We start from the raw sequence: 18,693 nt of genomic DNA, 5'->3' as shown, positions 1-18,693 counted from the left end.
GGTATATAAAAATAATTTAAATTGATTGGGAAAAAAATTGAAATACCATCAGAAAGTTTCTTTATTGACCCTCTGATGTGACTTTGAGGTTTTTCTTAAAAGATTAATTTTTTGTCTTGGGATTTCAGGAACTATTACGTTATCGTATTCATTCCCTTCATAAGATTTTCTCTTTCTTGTACTAATTTTTTTTTCTGGTTTTCTACATGATTAAAAATATATGAGTATTCCTGAGAAAAATGTTCTGCGTTCTTAAATGCGTACAAAAAGGAGTCTATTAAAGGCGATATTGGCTTGATTGATGGCGAATAAGGCTTAGAAGTACATTAATTAATTTACATTTATTCCAGGCACTCCAGATAACTCAAACGCCTATGAGATAATTATAGTTAATAAAAGAATTATTCCAGGCACTCAAATGCCTGGAATAAAATTCTGGAATTACTTTAGAATATTTTGAATTAAAAAAAAGTCTAAAACTCAGTTAGATTACCTCCAAATGATCGAAAGAAGCTTAAGAGTACATGAAAATATTATTCTAGGCAGTTCAAGTAACTCAAACGCTAATGAAAGATTGATAAGTCGTAAAATAATTTTTCCAGGCACTCAGATGCCTGGAATTAAATTCTAGAATTACTTTACAATATTCAGAATTAAAAAAAGGTCTAAACTTAGATTAGCTTCAAATGGCTTACAAGTGTTTATAAGATTAATCCAGGCATTCCGAATAACTCAAACGCCTATGAGAGACTTATAGGTAATAATAGAATTATTCCAGGCACTCAAATACCTGGAATAAAATTCTGGAATTACTTTAGAATATTTAGAATTTAAAAAAAAAGTCTAAAACTCAGTTAGATTAGCTTCAAATAGCTTACAAGATTATTCCAGATACTCCAAGTAACTCAAACGCCTATGAGATACTTATAGATAATAAAAGAATTATTCCAGGCACTCAAATGCCTGGAATAAAATTCTGGAATTACTTTAGAATATTTGGAATTAAAAAAAAAATCTAAAACTAACTCAGATTATCTCTAGAGGACTAAAAGAGGCCTAAGACTACATAAAAGATTATTCCAGGCATTCCAAGTAATTCAAACGCCTATGCGAGACTATTTTATTACTTAGACTCTCAAATGCCTGAAATAAAATTCTGGAATTACTTTAGAATATTTGGAATTAAAAAAAAAATCTAAAACTAACTCAGATTATCTCTAGAGGACTAAAAGAGGCCTAAGACTACATAAAAGATTATTCCAGGCATTCCAAGTAATTCAAACGCCTATGCGAGACTATTTTATTACTTAGACTCTTAAATGCCTGAAATAAAATTCTGGAATTACTTTAGAATATTCAGAAATAAAAAAGTCTAGAATTTAGCTTTAAATGGCTTACAAAGGCTTATAAGATTATTCCAGGCACTCCAAGTAACTCAAATGCCTATGAGATACTTATAGGTATTAAAAGAATAATTCCAGACACTCAAATGCCTGGAATAAAATTCTAGATTTACTTTAGAATATTAAGAATTAAAAAAAAGTCTAAAACTTAAAATAGCTTCAAATGGTTTACAAGTGCTTATAAGATTATTCCAGGCACTCAAATGCCTGGAATAAAATTCTGGAATTACTTTATAAAATTTAGAGTTAAAAAAAAAGTCTAAAACTCAGTCAGATTATAGCTAGATGAGCAAAAGAGGCTTAAGAGTACATAAAAGACTATTCCAGGTATTTCAAGTAACTTAACCGCCTATGGGAAACTTTTAAGTAGTAAAAGATTTATTCCAGGCACTTAAATGCCTGAAATAAAATTCTGGAATTACTTTAGAATATTTGGAATTAAAAAAAAGTCTAAAACTAACTCAGATTATCTCTAGAGGACCAAAAGAGGCTTAAGACTACATAAAAGATTATTCCAGGCATTCCGAGTAATTCAAACGCCTATGCGACACTAATAAGTAATAAAAGATTTATTCCAGACTCTTAAATGCCTGAAATAAAATTCTGGAATTACTTTATAATATTCAGAATTAAAAAAGTCTAAAACTCAGTTAGAATAGCTTCAAATAGCTTACAAGTGCTTATAAGATTAATCCAGGCATTCCGAATAACTCAAACGCCTATGAGAGACTTATAGGTAATAATAGAATTATTCCAGGCACTCAAATACCTGGAATAAAATTCTGGAATTACTTTAGAATATTTAGAATTTAAAAAAAAAGTCTAAAACTCAGTTAGATTAGCTTCAAATAGCTTACAAGATTATTCCAGATACTCCAAGTAACTCAAACGCCTATGAGATACTTATAGATAATAAAAGAATTATTCCAGGCACTCAAATGCCTGGAATAAAATTCTGGAATTACTTTAGAATATTTGGAATTAAAAAAAAAATCTAAAACTAACTCAGATTATCTCTAGAGGACTAAAAGAGGCCTAAGACTACATAAAAGATTATTCCAGGCATTCCAAGTAATTCAAACGCCTATGCGAGACTATTTTATTACTTAGACTCTCAAATGCCTGAAATAAAATTCTGGAATTACTTTAGAATATTTGGAATTAAAAAAAAAATCTAAAACTAACTCAGATTATCTCTAGAGGACTAAAAGAGGCCTAAGACTACATAAAAGATTATTCCAGGCATTCCAAGTAATTCAAACGCCTATGCGAGACTATTTTATTACTTAGACTCTTAAATGCCTGAAATAAAATTCTGGAATTACTTTAGAATATTCAGAAATAAAAAAGTCTAGAATTTAGCTTTAAATGGCTTACAAAGGCTTATAAGATTATTCCAGGCACTCCAAGTAACTCAAATGCCTATGAGATACTTATAGGTATTAAAAGAATAATTCCAGACACTCAAATGCCTGGAATAAAATTCTAGATTTACTTTAGAATATTAAGAATTAAAAAAAAGTCTAAAACTTAAAATAGCTTCAAATGGTTTACAAGTGCTTATAAGATTATTCCAGGCACTCAAATGCCTGGAATAAAATTCTGGAATTACTTTATAAAATTTAGAGTTAAAAAAAAAGTCTAAAACTCAGTCAGATTATAGCTAGATGAGCAAAAGAGGCTTAAGAGTACATAAAAGACTATTCCAGGTATTTCAAGTAACTTAACCGCCTATGGGAAACTTTTAAGTAGTAAAAGATTTATTCCAGGCACTTAAATGCCTGAAATAAAATTCTGGAATTACTTTAGAATATTTGGAATTAAAAAAAAGTCTAAAACTAACTCAGATTATCTCTAGAGGACCAAAAGAGGCTTAAGACTACATAAAAGATTATTCCAGGCATTCCGAGTAATTCAAACGCCTATGCGACACTAATAAGTAATAAAAGATTTATTCCAGACTCTTAAATGCCTGAAATAAAATTCTGGAATTACTTTATAATATTCAGAATTAAAAAAGTCTAAAACTCAGTTAGAATAGCTTCAAATAGCTTACAAGTGCTTATAAGATTATTACAGGCATTCCGAATAACTCAAACGCCTATGAGAGACTTATAGGTAATAATAGAATTATTCCAGGCACTCAAATACCTGGAATAAAATTCTGGAATTACTTTAGAATATTTAGAATTTAAAAAAAAAGTCTAAAACTCAGTTAGATTAGCTTCAAATAGCTTACAAGATTATTCCAGATACTCCAAGTAACTCAAACGCCTATGAGATACTTATAGATAATAAAAGAATTATTCCAGGCACTCAAATGCCCGGAATAAAATTCTGGAATTACTTTAGAATATTTGGAATTAAAAAAAAAACTCTAAAATTAACTCAGATTATCTCTAGAGGACTAAAGGAGCCTTAAGCCTACATAAAAGATTATTCCTGGTATTCCAAGTAATTCAAACGCCTATGCGAGACTGATAAGTAATAAAAGATTTATTCCAGACTTTCAAATGCCGGGAATAAAATTCTGGAATTTCTTTAGAATATTCAGAATTAAAAAAAAAGTCGGAAACTCAGTTAGATTAGCTTCAAATAGCTTACAAGTGCTTATAAGATTATTCCAGGTACTCCAAATAACTCAAACGTCTATGAGATATTTATAGATAATAAAAGAATTATTCCAGGCATTCAAATACCTGGAATAAAATTCTGGAATTATTTTAGATTATTTAGAAATTAAGAAAAAACCCTAGAACTAATTCAGATTATCTCTAGATGAGCAAAAGAGGCTTAAGAGTACATAAAAGACTATTCCAGGTATTCCAAGTAACTTAACCGCCTATGGGAAACTTTTAAGTAGTAAAAGATTTATTCCAGACACTCAAATGCCTGAAATAAAATTCTGGAATTACTTTAGAATATTTGGAATTAAAAAAAAATCTAAAACTAACTCAGATTATCTTTAGAGGACCAAAAGAGGCTTAAGACTACATAAAAGATTATTCCAGGCATTCCAAGTAATTCAAACACCTATGCGACACTAATAAGTAATAAAAGATTTATTCCAGACTCTCAAATGCCTGGAATAAAATTCTGGAATTACTTTAGAATATTTAGAATTTAAAAAAAGTCTAAAATTCAGTTAGATTAGCTTTAAATGGCTTACAAGTGCTTATAAGATTATTCCAGGCACTTCAAGTAACTCAAACGCCTATGAGATACTTACAGGTAATAAAAGAATTATTCCAGACTCTTAAATGCCTGGAATAAAATTCTGGAATTACTTTAGAATATTCAGAATTAAAAAAAAAGTCGAAAACTCAGTTAGATTAGCTTCAAATGGCTTACAAGTGCTTATAAGATTATTCCAGGCATTCCGAATAATTCAAACGCCTATGACATATTTATAGGAAATAAAAGAATTATTCCAGGCACTCAAATGCCTGGAATATAATTCTGGAATTACTTTAGTATATTTAGAATTTAAAAAAAGTCTAAAACTCAGTTAGATTAGCTTCAAATGGCTTACAAGTGCTTATAAGATTATTCCAGGCACTCCAAGTAACTCAAATGCCTATGAGATATTTATAGGTATTAAAAAAATTATTTCAGGCAATCAAATGCCTGGAATAAAATTCTGGATTTACTTTAGAATATTAAGAATAAAAAAAAAGTCTAAAACTCAGTTAGATTATCTTCAAATCGCTTACAAGTGCTTATAAGATTATTCCAGGTACACCAAGTAACTTAAACGCCTATGAGATATTTATAGATAATAAAAGAATTATTCCAGGCACTGAAATGCCTGGAATAAAATTCTGGAATTACTTTAGAATATTTAGAATGAAAAAAAAGTCTAAAATTCAGATTACTTTAGAATATTCAGAATTAAAAAAAGTCTAAAACTCAGTTAGAATAGCTTCAAATAGCTTACAAGTGCTTATAAGATTATTCCAGGTATTCCGAATAACTCAAACGCCTATGAGAGACTTATAGATAATAAAAGAATTATTCCAGGCACTCAAATGCCTGAAATAAAATTCTGGAATTACTTTAGAACATTTGGAATTAAAAAAAAGTCTAAAACTAACTCAGATTATCTTTAGAGGACCAAAAGAGGCTTAAGACTACATAAAAGATTATTCCAGGCATTCCAAGTAATTCAAACGCCTATGCGAGACTATTTTATTACTTAGACTCTCAAATGCCTGAAATAAAATTCTGGAATTACTTTAGAATATTCAGAAATAAAAAAGTCTAGAATTTAGCTTTAAATGGCTTACAAAGGCTTATAAGATTATTCCAGGCACTCCAAGTAACTCAAATGCCTATGAGATACTTATAGGTATTAAAAGAATAATTCCAGACACTCAAATGCCTGGAATAAAATTCTGGATTTACTTTAGAATATTAAGAATAAAAAAAAAGTCTAAAACTTAAAATAGCTTCAAATGGTTTACAAGTGTCTATAAGATTATTCCAGGCACTCCAAGGAACTCAAATGTCTATAAGATACTTATAAGTAATAAAATAACTATTCTAGGTACTCAAATGCCTGAAATAAAATTCTGGAATTACTTTATAATATTCAGAATTAAAAAAAGTCTAAAACTCAGTTAGAATAGCTTCAAATAGCTTACAAGTGCTTATAAGATTATTACAGGTATTCCGAATAACTCAAACGCCTATGAGAGACTTATAGGTAATAATAGAATTATTCCAGGCACTCAAATACCTGGAATAAAATTCTGGAATTACTTTAGAATATTTAGAATTTAAAAAAAAAGTCTAAAACTCAGTTAGATTAGCTTCAAATAGCTTACAAGATTATTCCAGATACTCCAAGTAACTTAAACGCCTATGAGATACTTATAGATAATAAAAGAATTATTCCAGGCACTCAAATGCCTGGAATAAAATTCTGGAATTACTTTAGAATATTTGGAATTAAAAAAAAATCTAAAACTAACTCAGATTATCTCTAGAGGACTAAAAGAGGCCTAAGACTACATAAAAGATTATTCCAGGCATTCCAAGTAATTCAAACGCCTATGCGAGACTATTTTATTACTTAGACTCTCAAATGCCTGGAATAAAATTCTGGAATTACTTTAGAATATTCATAAACAAAAAAGTCTAGAATTTAGCTTTAAATGGGTTACAAAGGCTTATAAGATTATTCCAGGCACTCCAAGTAACTCAAATGCCTATGAGATATTTATAGGTAACAAAAGAATTATTTCCGGCACACTCAAATGCCTGGAATAAAATTCTAGAATTACTTTAGAATATTCAGAATTAAAAAAAAGTCTAAAATTTAGATTAGCTTCAAATGGCTTACAAGGGCTTATAAGATCATTCCAGGCACTCCAAGTAACTCAACTGCCTATGAGATATTTATAGGTAGTAAAAGAATTATTCCAGGCACACTCAAATGCCTGGAATAAAATTCTGGAATTATTTAAGAATATTTAGAATTTAAAAAAAGTCTAAAACTCATTCAGATTACCTCCAGATGACCAAAAGAGGCTTAAGAGTACATAAAAGATTATTCCGAGAAACTTAAATGCCTGAAAGAGACTTATAATAATAATAGTAATAATAATAAATGTCTTTTATTCAACATTTACGGATGTGGTTAAGACAGCTACTCTACTAAACCCTACTCAACGGTCATAAACTTAAGCTATAATATAAAGATTAACTCTATTAAATTCATTAAATACCCAAATAAAGAACAATATATTTGTATAATTTAAATAAATATTAAATAGCTAAATATAAAATTTTAAAAATTTGCCAGGCACTCAAATGCCTGGAATAAAATTCTGGAATTACTTTAGAATATTTAGAATCGAACAAAAGTCTAAGCCTAAGTCATATTACCTTCAAATGACCGTAAGAAGCTTAAAAGTACATGAAAAGATTATTCCAGGCAGTTCAAGTAACTCAAACGTCTATGAAAGACTTATAAGTAATAAAAGAATTATTTCAGGCACTCAAATGCATGGAACAAAATTCTGGAATTATTTTAGAATATTTAGAATTTAAAATTTAGTCAGATTACTTCTAAGTGACCGAAAGGGGTTTAAGAGTACATAAAAGATTATGAAGTTTAAAATTAGACTGTCCAACTCAACATTTTATACTTTCTAAATATTTAGAGACTTTTTAAATATCTTTTCTATATTTCTAGTTTTAGAAATCATTGTCTGAATAGTACAAGTCTAACAAGTTTACAAAATTTCATTTATTATTTCGAAATAATAGAAAAAATATAATTTTTTTATTAAATTTATTCATTTAAAAAAATTGTATTTCTTCCAGGCAGTTGAACCTGCTTGAGGGCTAATTTTCTTATTTTAGACTATGAATTTCACCAGCGGTATATAGCGTTTTTTTGAAATAAAACGATTTCTAAACAGGGTGCTTCAAGTAGAAACTCAGGCGTCAAAAACATTCATTTTTATTTAACTCGAACACCAAGTATATTATGACGTGTTACAATTCTATGATATATTTTGAATACTTTTTGTAGAGCAAACCATTTGCCTAAAGTCAATGGTAAGTCAAATATGACGTAACAAATTAAATTAAAACATCAAAATTTATTTTAGATTTATTGCAACTAATGTTTAATTTGTTTTCCATTTGACTCAATGAAAATTTTGTTTACAAGTTGTTTCAAGTAAAAATTCTTTTTAAGCGAATTTTCTTGATGCAACAGATGAATTGGACCAAGAGGACTGATTGAGTGGCCACCAAAATCACCGGATATAACCCCATTAGATTTGTTCTTATGGGACTGTTTTTTCACCCTATATTTTTAAGCAATTTAATCCATCTGGGGATTTCTACATCGCAGGTCATGTATACATAATTCCTAATTAAAAAAACAATATTATCAGCATATGACTTGGACCACATGTTTGCAACGATAACCTTCGATAAAATGTGGATTTTTTTTTTATATATTTAACACAAGAAATGTTGCTTTATGATTATTCTTAGAAAGCTCCTAGGGTCAGTTTAAGGTTTCTACATAAATGTGAGTACATATTTAGTTGTAAATTATTTATCTTAATATTGACTAGAATTAATTAATATTAATACTTCCTATTTTTATATTTTCATATTTTTGACCCAAGAAATTATTCTTAATTGTATGGTGACATCCCAAAAAAACTAAATTAACTCAACAAATGAGTCAAACCTATGGCGCAATATGTCGACAAGATTCAATTATTTATAACATAAACATTTTTCTGTATATGCGATAATTTATTAGAAATTTATTAATTTTTTTTTTAATTTATTGATTTATTATAATAATGTCTTGAATGGTAATACTGCCCTAGTATATTTCACCTTGTTAGATGCCTAAATCGGTTCAATATATATCATATACCTTTAACTGTTTGAAGAAATTGTACAAAATGCTCGATATTTCTAAAGCTTTCGCTTGGATTGTTTTAAATTATGAATATTATTTCTTAAGAATATTCCTTAGAATATCACACTTTTTATTTGATGGGAATATTCCTATTAGTTTTTGAGATATTGGATTTTCAAGTGAGTGGTCAATGTCAACAAATGTTAGGCACCACTGCACAAAATGCTCGATATTTCTAAAACTGTTGCTTGGGTTGTTTTAAGTCTTAACTATTATTTCTTAAGAATATTCCTCAGAATATAACACTTTTTATTTCATAAGAATATTCTGATTAGTTTTTGAGATATTGGATTTTTAAGTGAGTGGTCATCTCAAAAAAGAAATGTTGTCTTTAGGCACCACTGCACAAAATGTTCGATATTTCCAAAACTTTTACATAAATAGTTTTAAACCATGAACATTATTTTTTAAGAATATTCTTCTGAATATGACATTTCTTATTTAATGGGAATATTCTTATTAGTTTTTGAGATATTGGATTATTATGATTTTCAAGTGAGTGGTCAATGTCAAGAAATGTTAGACACCACTACACAAAATGTTCAATATTTCAAAAACTTTTACTTGAATAGTTTTAAACCATAAACATTATGTCTCAAGAATATTCTTCTGAGTATCACACTTTTTACTTCAAAAGAATATTCCCACTAGTTCTTGAGATATTCAATTTTAAAATGAATGGTCACCTTGAAAAAGATACGTCTTATGGCATCACTGCACAAAACACTCGATATGTCCAAAACTTTTGCTTGAAGAATTTTAAACCATAAACATTATTTTTTAAGAATATTCTTCTGAATATCATACTTTTTATTTCAGGAGAATATTCTCATTAGTTTTGGAGTTATTAGACTTTAAAACGAATGGTTATCCTGAAGATCACATGTTATCACTGCACAAAATGCTCAATATTTTTAAAACTTTTTCTTTAATAGTTTTCAACCATAAGCGATATTTCTCAAGCACATTCCTTTGAATATCACACTTTTTATTTCATCAGAATATTCCCATCGGTTTTCGAGATATTGAACTTTAAAGTAAATGGTCACCTGTAAGAAGAAATGTCGTCTTTAGGCACCACTAAAGAAAATGCACGATATTTCCAAAACTTTTGCTTGGACTATATTAAATTATTAACAACATTTTTTAAGAACACTTTTTTGAATATCACACTTTTTATTTCATGAGAATATTCTGATTAGTTTTTGAGATATTCGACCTTAAATTGAGTAGTCACCTTGAAGAAAAAGTGTTCTCCTGGCACAAAATACCTAATATTTCTCAAACTTTTGCATGGATGGTTTTAAACAATAAACATTATTTCTCAAGAACATTCCCTTGAATGTCTTGTTTTTTTTTACATGAAAATATTCTCATTGGTTTTTGAGATATTGGAATTTAAAGCGAGTGGTCCTTGAAGAGTCAAAACCCTTATATCGTAGACTGATATTTGGCAAAGGGCCTTGACAAATAATTTCTTATAAATAACCGGGGGTGGGTAATAAGTTTTTCAGAAAAAAATACCCTAACCATTCTTGTAGTCCTCAATAAAATTTACAACGTTTATAGTAACCATAATTATTGTGAATTTAATATTTACTGGAAAACAGAGGCTTTCATTTCACAATATGTTTCCGAACATTAGACCAACCAAGAAACGACTGTAAATAAGGAGTTTTCTAGTTAATTAAACAAATAAAGTTGGAAAACTGTTCGTATTTAAGGAGCGTGTGTTTTCTACGTCCGCTCGCCTCGACTGCTACCGCAAGACTGAGTAGTTCAACCATCGTCCGCTCCCACCTTATGTCGCTGTCATAGGTAAAGAATTTGCTCGAGTAAACCCGAGAATTTCGCTTTACTCTAACCATTTTTCTTGTCCTCATTACAAACTAAAACTTTTATAATAATCTTAATTGTTGTGAGATTGATATTAACAGAGATATCAAGGATAAAGTGCGGGTAAGCAGTGACAATTTTAATTTGCATAAAGATAAACTTCCAGGAGCTCATTAAAATTGATTTTTAATTATTTCCCTTTCAGGAGTGCCATGGGTCATATTGTGAGCGCGTTTACTGGCACGGGACGTACCGACGATCCCGATCCGGTTACAGGATTAACGTCCAGGGACAGATATTACGTCACATCTTCCTGGGCGAGGTTAATGAAGAACCCTACCGACAGTGGAGTCGCCCTATTGACTTTGTAAGTTTTATTTCAGTTAAATTTGCACAGAGGTTGATTGATTGACTTTTTCCATGCAAGATTCTTCAAAAAATACCCGGAATACATCGAACTGTTCCCGTTCAAAGACCTGGATCCGTCGGAATTCCCTACCAACGCCAGATTCCGGGCCCATTGTAACAGCGTGGTGTACGCCCTCAGCGCTGTAGTGGATTCCCTGGATACGTCCGATGTTTTAGTGGAACTTTTAACGAAAACCGGAAGTTCCCACAGTCGAAGAAAAGTGACCCGGGAAGGATTTCTTGTAAGTTTTAACAATCACTTAAACTACTATTATCATTATTATTATTTGTAGCATCTGAAAGAAACAGCACTCGAACTGTTCAGCACCCTCTTCAAACCTGAAGAATTAGACGCTTGGAAGAAGACTTTTGACGTAGCTTTCTCGGTTATCATTAAAGGACTTGAAGCTGCCACAGCTTCAGAATAGCTTCAATACGTCACGCAATATCCGGTAGTACCAAAACAGTTGATAAAATTCGCCTTTGGTACCAGTGTACTTATTTTAATATGTATCTTTGTCATTTTGTATTTGTGGGTGTATTTTATTGATTTCCTTGTATATATAGTGTCATTTTTTTTAATTGATTTTTTATTGTGATTTATATAATTATTATATAAATAAAATATTTAATTCGATTTGGTTTTGATTTTATAGGCAATTCTTTGCTATGCCAACTTTAAAAAACTGTATATGGAATATTCTTATGAAGTAAAAAGGATGATATTCAGAAGAATATTCTATAAAAATATTCTTTAAGGTTCAAGGCAATCCAATTAGAAGTTTCAGAAATATCCGCCTCTTTTGACATTGATGTTCAATGAGCATGTTTGACTTACAAGGTGACCACTCAGTTTGAAGTCCAAAATCTCAAAAACTAATTAAAATATTCTCAAGGAATAAAAGGAATGATGTTCATGAGAATGTTTTTAATAAATAATGTTTCAACTCTAACTCAGTATAACCAAAATTTTCATAGATATCCAACTTTTTAGGCAACGAAGTCCAAGGACAATATCTGACCCTCAAGGTGTCCACCCACTTCAAAATTCAAAATCCCAAGATCTAATTAGAATATTACGATAAAATAAAAAGAATAATATTCAAGGGAATATTCTATACAATCTTTGCTTAAGGTTCAACTTAGTCCAATTACAAGTTTTAGAAATATCTACCTTTCTTGACAGTGATGTTCAAGGAGCATGTTTGACTTTTAGAGTGACCACTCACTTTAAGGTACAAAATCTCAAAAACTAATAAGAATATTCTCATAAAATAAAAAGCATAATATTCAGAAGAATATTCTATAAAAATATTCTTTAAGGTTCAAGTTAATCCAATTAGAAATTTCAGAAATATCCGCCTCTTTTGGCGCTGATATTCAATGAGCATGTTTGACTTTCAGAGTGACCACTCACTTCAAAGTCCAAAATAACAAAAACGAATAGGAATATTCTCATAGAATAAAAAGCATATTATTCAGAAGAATATTCTATAAAAATATTCTTTAAGGTTCAACGTAATCCAATTAGAAGTTTCAGAAATATCCGTCTCTTTTGGCACTGATGTTCAAGGAACATGTTTGACTTTTAAGGTGACCACTCACTTCAAAGTCCAAAATAACAAAAACGAATAGGAATATTCTCATAAAATAAAAAGCATAATATTCAGAAGAATATTCTCTAAGGTTCAACGCAGTCCAATTAGAAGTTTCAGAAATATCCGCCTCTTTTGACAGTGACGTTCAATGAGCATGTTTGACTTTCAAAGTGACCACTTACTTTGAAGTCCAAAATCTCAAAAACTAATAAGAATATTCTCATAAAATAAAAAGCATAATATTCAGAAAAATATTCTATACAAATAATATTCAATGTTCAACTCAGTCTAAATAGAAACTTTAGAAATATCCTCCCCTTTTTGACACATGTTGTCCAAGGAGCATGTTTCACTTACAAGGTGACCACTCAGTTTGAAGTCCAAAATCTCAAAAACTAATTGGAATATTCTCAAGGAATAAAAGGTATGTTGTTCATGAGAATGTTCTTCATAATTTAATGTTTCAACTCTAACTCAGTATAACCAAAATTTTCATAGATATCCAACTTTTTAGGCAACGAAGTCCAAGGACAATATCTGACCCTCAAGGTGTCCACCCACTTCAAAATTCAAAATCCCAAGATCTAATTAAAATATTCCGATAAAATAACAAGAATAATATTCAAGGGAATATTCTATACAATCTTTGTTTAAGGTTCAACTTAGTCCAATTACAAGTTTTAGAAATATCTACCTTTCTTGACAGTGATGTTCAAAGAGCATGTTTGACTTTTAAGGTGACCACTCACTTCAAAGTCTAAAGTAACAAAAACGAATAGGAATATTCTCATAAAATAAAAAGCATAATATTCAGAAGAATATTCTTTATAAATGTTTTTGAAGGTTCAAGGTAGTGCAATAAGAAGTTTCAGAAATATCCGCCTCTTTTGGCATTGATGTTCAAGGAACATGTTTGACTTTCAAAGTGACCATTCACTTTAAGGTCCAAAATCTCAAAAACGAATAAGAATATTTGCATGAAATAAAAAAAATAATAGTATTCAGAGGAATATTCTATAGAAATATTCTTTAAGGTTCAAGATAGTCCAATTAGAAGTTTTAGAAATATCAGCCTCTTTTGGCACTGATGTTCAATTAGCATGTTTGACTTTCAGAGTGACCACTCACTTTAAAGTCCAAAATCTCAAAAACTGATAAGAATATTCTCATAAAATAAAAAGCATAATATTTAGAAGAATATTCTATAAAAATATTCTTTAAGGTTTAACGCAATCCAATTAGAAGTTTTAGAAATATCCGCCTCTTTTGGCGCTCATGTTCAATGATCATGTTTGACTTTCAGAGTGACCACTGACTTTAAAGTCCAAAATCTCAAAAACTAATAAGAATATTCTCATAGAATAAAAAGCATAATATTTAGAAGAATATTCTTTATAAATATTCTTTAAGGTTCAAGGCAATCCAATTAGAAGTTTCAGAAATATCCGTCTCTTTTAGCGCTCATGTTCAATGAGCATGTTTGACTTTCAGAGTGACCACTGACTTTAAAGTCCAAAATCTCAAAAACTAATAAGAATATTCTCATAAAATAAAAAGCATAATATTCAGAAGAATATTCTATAAAAATATTCTTTAAGGTTTAAGTTAGTCCAGTTAGAAACTTCAGAAATATCCGCCTCTTTTGGCGCTAATATTCAATGAGCATGTTTGACTTTCAGAGTGACCACTCAATTCAAAGTCCAAAATAACAAAAATGAATAGGAATATTCTCATAGAATAAAAAGCATAATATTTAGAAGAACATTCTTTATAAATATTCTTAAAGGTTCCAGGTAATCCAATTAGAGGTTAAGGAAATATCCGCCCCTTTTGGCACTAATGTTCAATGAGCATGTTTGACTTTCAAAGTGACCACTCACTTTAAAGTCCAAAATCTCGAAAAATAATAAGAATATTCTCATAGAATAAAAAGCATAATATTCTGACAAATATTCAATATAAATATTGTTTAATGTTCAACTTAGTCTATTTAGAAATTTCAAAAACATCCATCCTTTTTGACACTAATGTCCAAAGAGCATGTTTGGCTTTCAAGGTGACCACTCATTTTGAAGTCCAAAATCTCAAAAACTTGTTGGAATATTTTCATGAAATAAAAAGCATATTATTCAGAAGAATATTCTATAAAAATATTCTTTAAGGTTTAACAAAATCCAATTAGAAGTTTTAGGAATATCCGCCTCTCTTGGCACTGATGTTCAAGGAGCATATTTAACTTACAAGGTGACCACTTACTTTGAAGTCCAAAATCTCGAAAACTAATAAGAATATTCTCATAAAATAAAAAGCCTAGAATTCAGAAGAATATTTTATACAAATATTGTTCATAGTTCATAGAATTTCAACTCAATCTAATTAGAAATTTTTATTTTATTCCAGGCTCTTATTCGTTTTTACTTAATTCCAGGCATTTGAGGTGAGTTTTTACCTGCCAGGGATTTGGGGTCATTTTTTGTGATATTCCAGGGATATTTTAACTAATTTTAAAATTGCCTGCAATACATGGAGAAAATATTTAACATGTCAAGAAATAGAAAAATCATATACCGTATTTCCCGGAAAACAACTCTCAGAATTGATTTCAGACATTTGAAATAATGTTTTATTTATTACAGGCATTTCAGGTTATTTCTTATGTATTTTAAATCTCAAATGAAATTTCCAGACATTTGAAATACGTTTTTGTAACCTCAATTTTTTGCTTAATTCCAGTAATTTAAAAATATTATTTCGAAATATTCCAGGCTTTTATAATGAGGTTTTATATTATTTAAATTGCATTTCAAATAATCCAATCATTATTTTCCAGGTTTTTCGGACGTGCTGTAAAAATTATTTCAAATTCCTAGCTTATTCCAGGTAATTCTAAAATTATTTCAAATATCCCTGAAATACTGAACAAAATTACTCCAAATGCCTGGTAGATAAAAAATCACTTGAAATACCAGGAATAATATAAAAGTGGTGGAAAATCTGCAATAAAATCTAAAATTCATTCAAAATGGACCAAATTAAAGAAAAACGATTTCAAATGATTACAACTTTAAAATCATATTTTCAGTTTTATTGCAGGCATTCGAAATAATTTTTTTTGGGTTTCAGATATTTAAAATAATGTTTCAATAAGTAAGATATGAAATCCTGTAATTACTTAGAATCGTTTATTCCAGTTATTTGAAATCGTTTTTCAGTCGTCTTCTAGGCATTTTATTCCAAGCATTTTGAGGAATTTTCATGTGCCTCAGGCATTTGAAATGTTGCATTAAATGCCTGGAATAATACTGAAAAAGGAATTTGAAATAATTTTTAATGTCGTCCAGGCATCTTTGCATTTGATTCCAAGCATGTGGAGTTATTTTTTATTTTATTCCAGGCTCTCATTTGGGGTCATTGTTTGTGATGTTCCAGGGATATTTTAACTAACTTTAAGATTGCCTGGAATACATGGAAAAAATATTTAAAATGTCAAGAAATACAAAAATTAATTATCTACCAGCATTCGAAAATCACCAGAGAAATTGGTATTTGCCTGAAAGAAACATTCATAATATTTCAGATATTTGAAATACATTTTAAAATTGCCTGAAAAAAAAACATTTGGAAAATCTTCTTCCCATATTCCTGGAAAATACATTGTTACATGCATGGAATTTATTGAAAAATCAGCCTGGAAGAAAGTAAACATTATTTTAAATATCTCATTGTATTTCCTCAAATGCCTGGAATAAATATTCAAAAATAAAATTGTGTCATGTTTTTTAGGCATTTCATAAAACCTTTCAAGTTATTCCAGTAATTTTTCATTTTATTTTAAGCATTTTTAAACTAATTTCAAATGCCTGGAAAATTTATTGCAAATTCCCTTGACTTTCAGAGTGACCACTGACTTTAAAGTCCAAAATCTCAAAAACTAATAAGAATATTCTCTTAAAATAAAAAGCATAATATTCAAAAGAATATTCAATATAAATATTGTTTAATGTTCAACTTAGTCTATTTATATATTTCAAACACATTCACCGTTTTTGACACTAATGTCCAAGGAGCATGTTTAACTTACAAGGTGACCACTCAGTTTGAAGTCCAAAATCTGAAAAACTAATTGGAATATTCTCAAGGAATAAAAGGTATGTTGTTCATGAGAATGTTCTTCATAAATAATGTTTCAACTCTAACTCAGTTTAACCAAAATTTTTAGAGATATCCGATTTTTTAGGCAACGAAGTCCAAGGACAATATTTGACCCTCAAGGTGTCCACCCACTTCAAAATTCAAAATCCCAAGAACTAATTAGAATGTTCCGATATAATAAAAAGAATAATATTCAGAGGAATATTCTATACAATCTTTGTTTAAGGTTCAACTTAGTCCAATTACAAGTTTTAGAAATATCTACGTTTTTTAACAGAGATGTTCAAGGAGCATGTTTGACTTTTAAGGTGACCACTCACTTCAAAGTCCAAAATAACAAAAACGAATAGGAATATTCTCATAAAATAAAAAGCATAATATTCAGAAGAATATTCTATAAAAATATTCTTTAAGGTTCAACGCAGTCCAATTAGAAGTTTCAGAAATATCCGTCTCTTTTGGCACTGATGTTCAATGAGCATGTTTGACTCTCAAAGTGACCACTTACTTTGAAGTCCAAAATCTCAAAAACTAATAAGAATATTCTCATAAAATAAAAAGCATAATATTTGGAAGAATATTCTATAAAAATATTCTTTAAGGTTTAACGCAATCCAATTAGAAGTTTTAGAAATAGCCGCCTCTTTTGGCGCTCATGTTCAATGAGCATGTTTGACTTTCAAAGTGACCACTCACTTAAAAGTCCAAAATCTCAAAAACTAATGAGAATATTCTCATAAAATAAAAAGCATAATATTTAGAAGAATATTCTATATAAATATTGTTTAAGGTTCAACTCAGTCTATTTAGGAATTTCAAAAACATCCACCCTTTTTGACACTAATGTCCAAGGAGCATGTTTAACTTACAAGGTGACCACTCAGTTTGAAGTCCAAAATCTCAAAAACTAATTGGAATATTCTCAAGGAATAAAAGGTATGTTGTTCATGAGAATGTTCTTCATAAATAATGTTTCAACTCTAACTCAGTTTAACCAAAATTTTTAGAGATATCCGATTTTTTAGGCAACGAAGTCCAAGGACAATATTTGACCCTCAAGGTGTCCACCCACTTCAAAATTCAAAATCCCAAGATCTAATTAGAATATTACGATAAAATAAAAAGAATAATATTCAAGGGAATATTCTATACAATCTTTGTTTAAGGTTCAACTTAGTCCAATCACAAGTTTTAGAAATATCTACCTTTCTTGACAGTGATGTTCAATGAGCATGTTTGACTTACAAGGTGACCACTCACTTTAAAGTCCAAAATCTCGAAAACTAATAAGAATATTCTCTTAAAATAAAAAGCATATTATTCAGAAGAATATTCTATACAAATAATATTCAATGTTCAACTCAGTCTAAATAGAAACATTAGAAATATTCATCCTTTTTTGACACTTGTTGTCCAAGAAGCATGTTTCACTTACAAGGTGACCACTCAGTTTGAAGTCCAAAATCTCAAAAACTAATTAGAATATTCTCAAGGAATAAAAGGCATGATGTTCATGAGAATGTTCTTAATAAATAATGTTTCAACTCTAACACAGTTTAACCAAAATTTTCATAGATATCCGACTTTTTAGGCAACGAAGTCCAAGGACAATATCTGACCCTCAAGGTGTCCACCCACTTCAAAATCCCAAAATCTAATTAGAATATTCCGATAAAATAACAAGAATAATATTCACAGGAATATTCTATACAATCTTTGTTTAAGGTTCAACTTAGTCCAATTACAAGTTTTAGAAATATCTACGTTTTTTGACAGAGATGTTCAAGGAGCATGTTTGACTTTTAAGGTGACCACTCACTTCAAAGTCCAAAATAACAAA

The 18,693-nt window shown here is 29.5% G+C and overlaps 1 protein-coding gene across 12 annotated transcripts in view; it reads left to right on the top strand.

Moving 5' to 3' along the window:
- Positions 1-18,693, top strand: part of LOC126737954 (globin-2B) — a 278,580-nt gene that overhangs the window by 258,484 nt on the left and 1,403 nt on the right. For 5 of the 12 annotated variants that reach the window (XM_050443089.1, XM_050443078.1, XM_050443088.1 and 2 more), the window contains 3 exons: positions 10,901-11,062; positions 11,123-11,345; positions 11,397-11,740. The exons of 4 other annotated variants lie outside the window; for them this stretch is intronic. In XM_050443089.1, coding sequence (XP_050299046.1) covers positions 10,908-11,062; positions 11,123-11,345; positions 11,397-11,531 — 513 coding nt within the window. In that variant the 5' untranslated portion in view covers positions 10,901-10,907 and the 3' untranslated portion in view covers positions 11,532-11,740. Of the gene's footprint in view, positions 1-5,197; positions 8,455-10,900; positions 11,063-11,122; positions 11,346-11,396; positions 11,741-17,674; positions 17,790-18,693 lie in introns of those variants that run through there. 3 more of the 12 variants (XM_050443085.1, XM_050443080.1, XM_050443083.1) reach the window with 3 other exon arrangements.

Source organism: Anthonomus grandis, chromosome 6, assembly GCF_022605725.1.
Source record: "Anthonomus grandis grandis chromosome 6, icAntGran1.3, whole genome shotgun sequence".
NCBI classification, from domain to species: domain Eukaryota; kingdom Metazoa; phylum Arthropoda; class Insecta; order Coleoptera; family Curculionidae; genus Anthonomus; species Anthonomus grandis.
The sequence above is the reverse complement of the archived record's forward strand: the minus strand, read 5'-3'. Positions and strand labels throughout refer to the sequence as shown.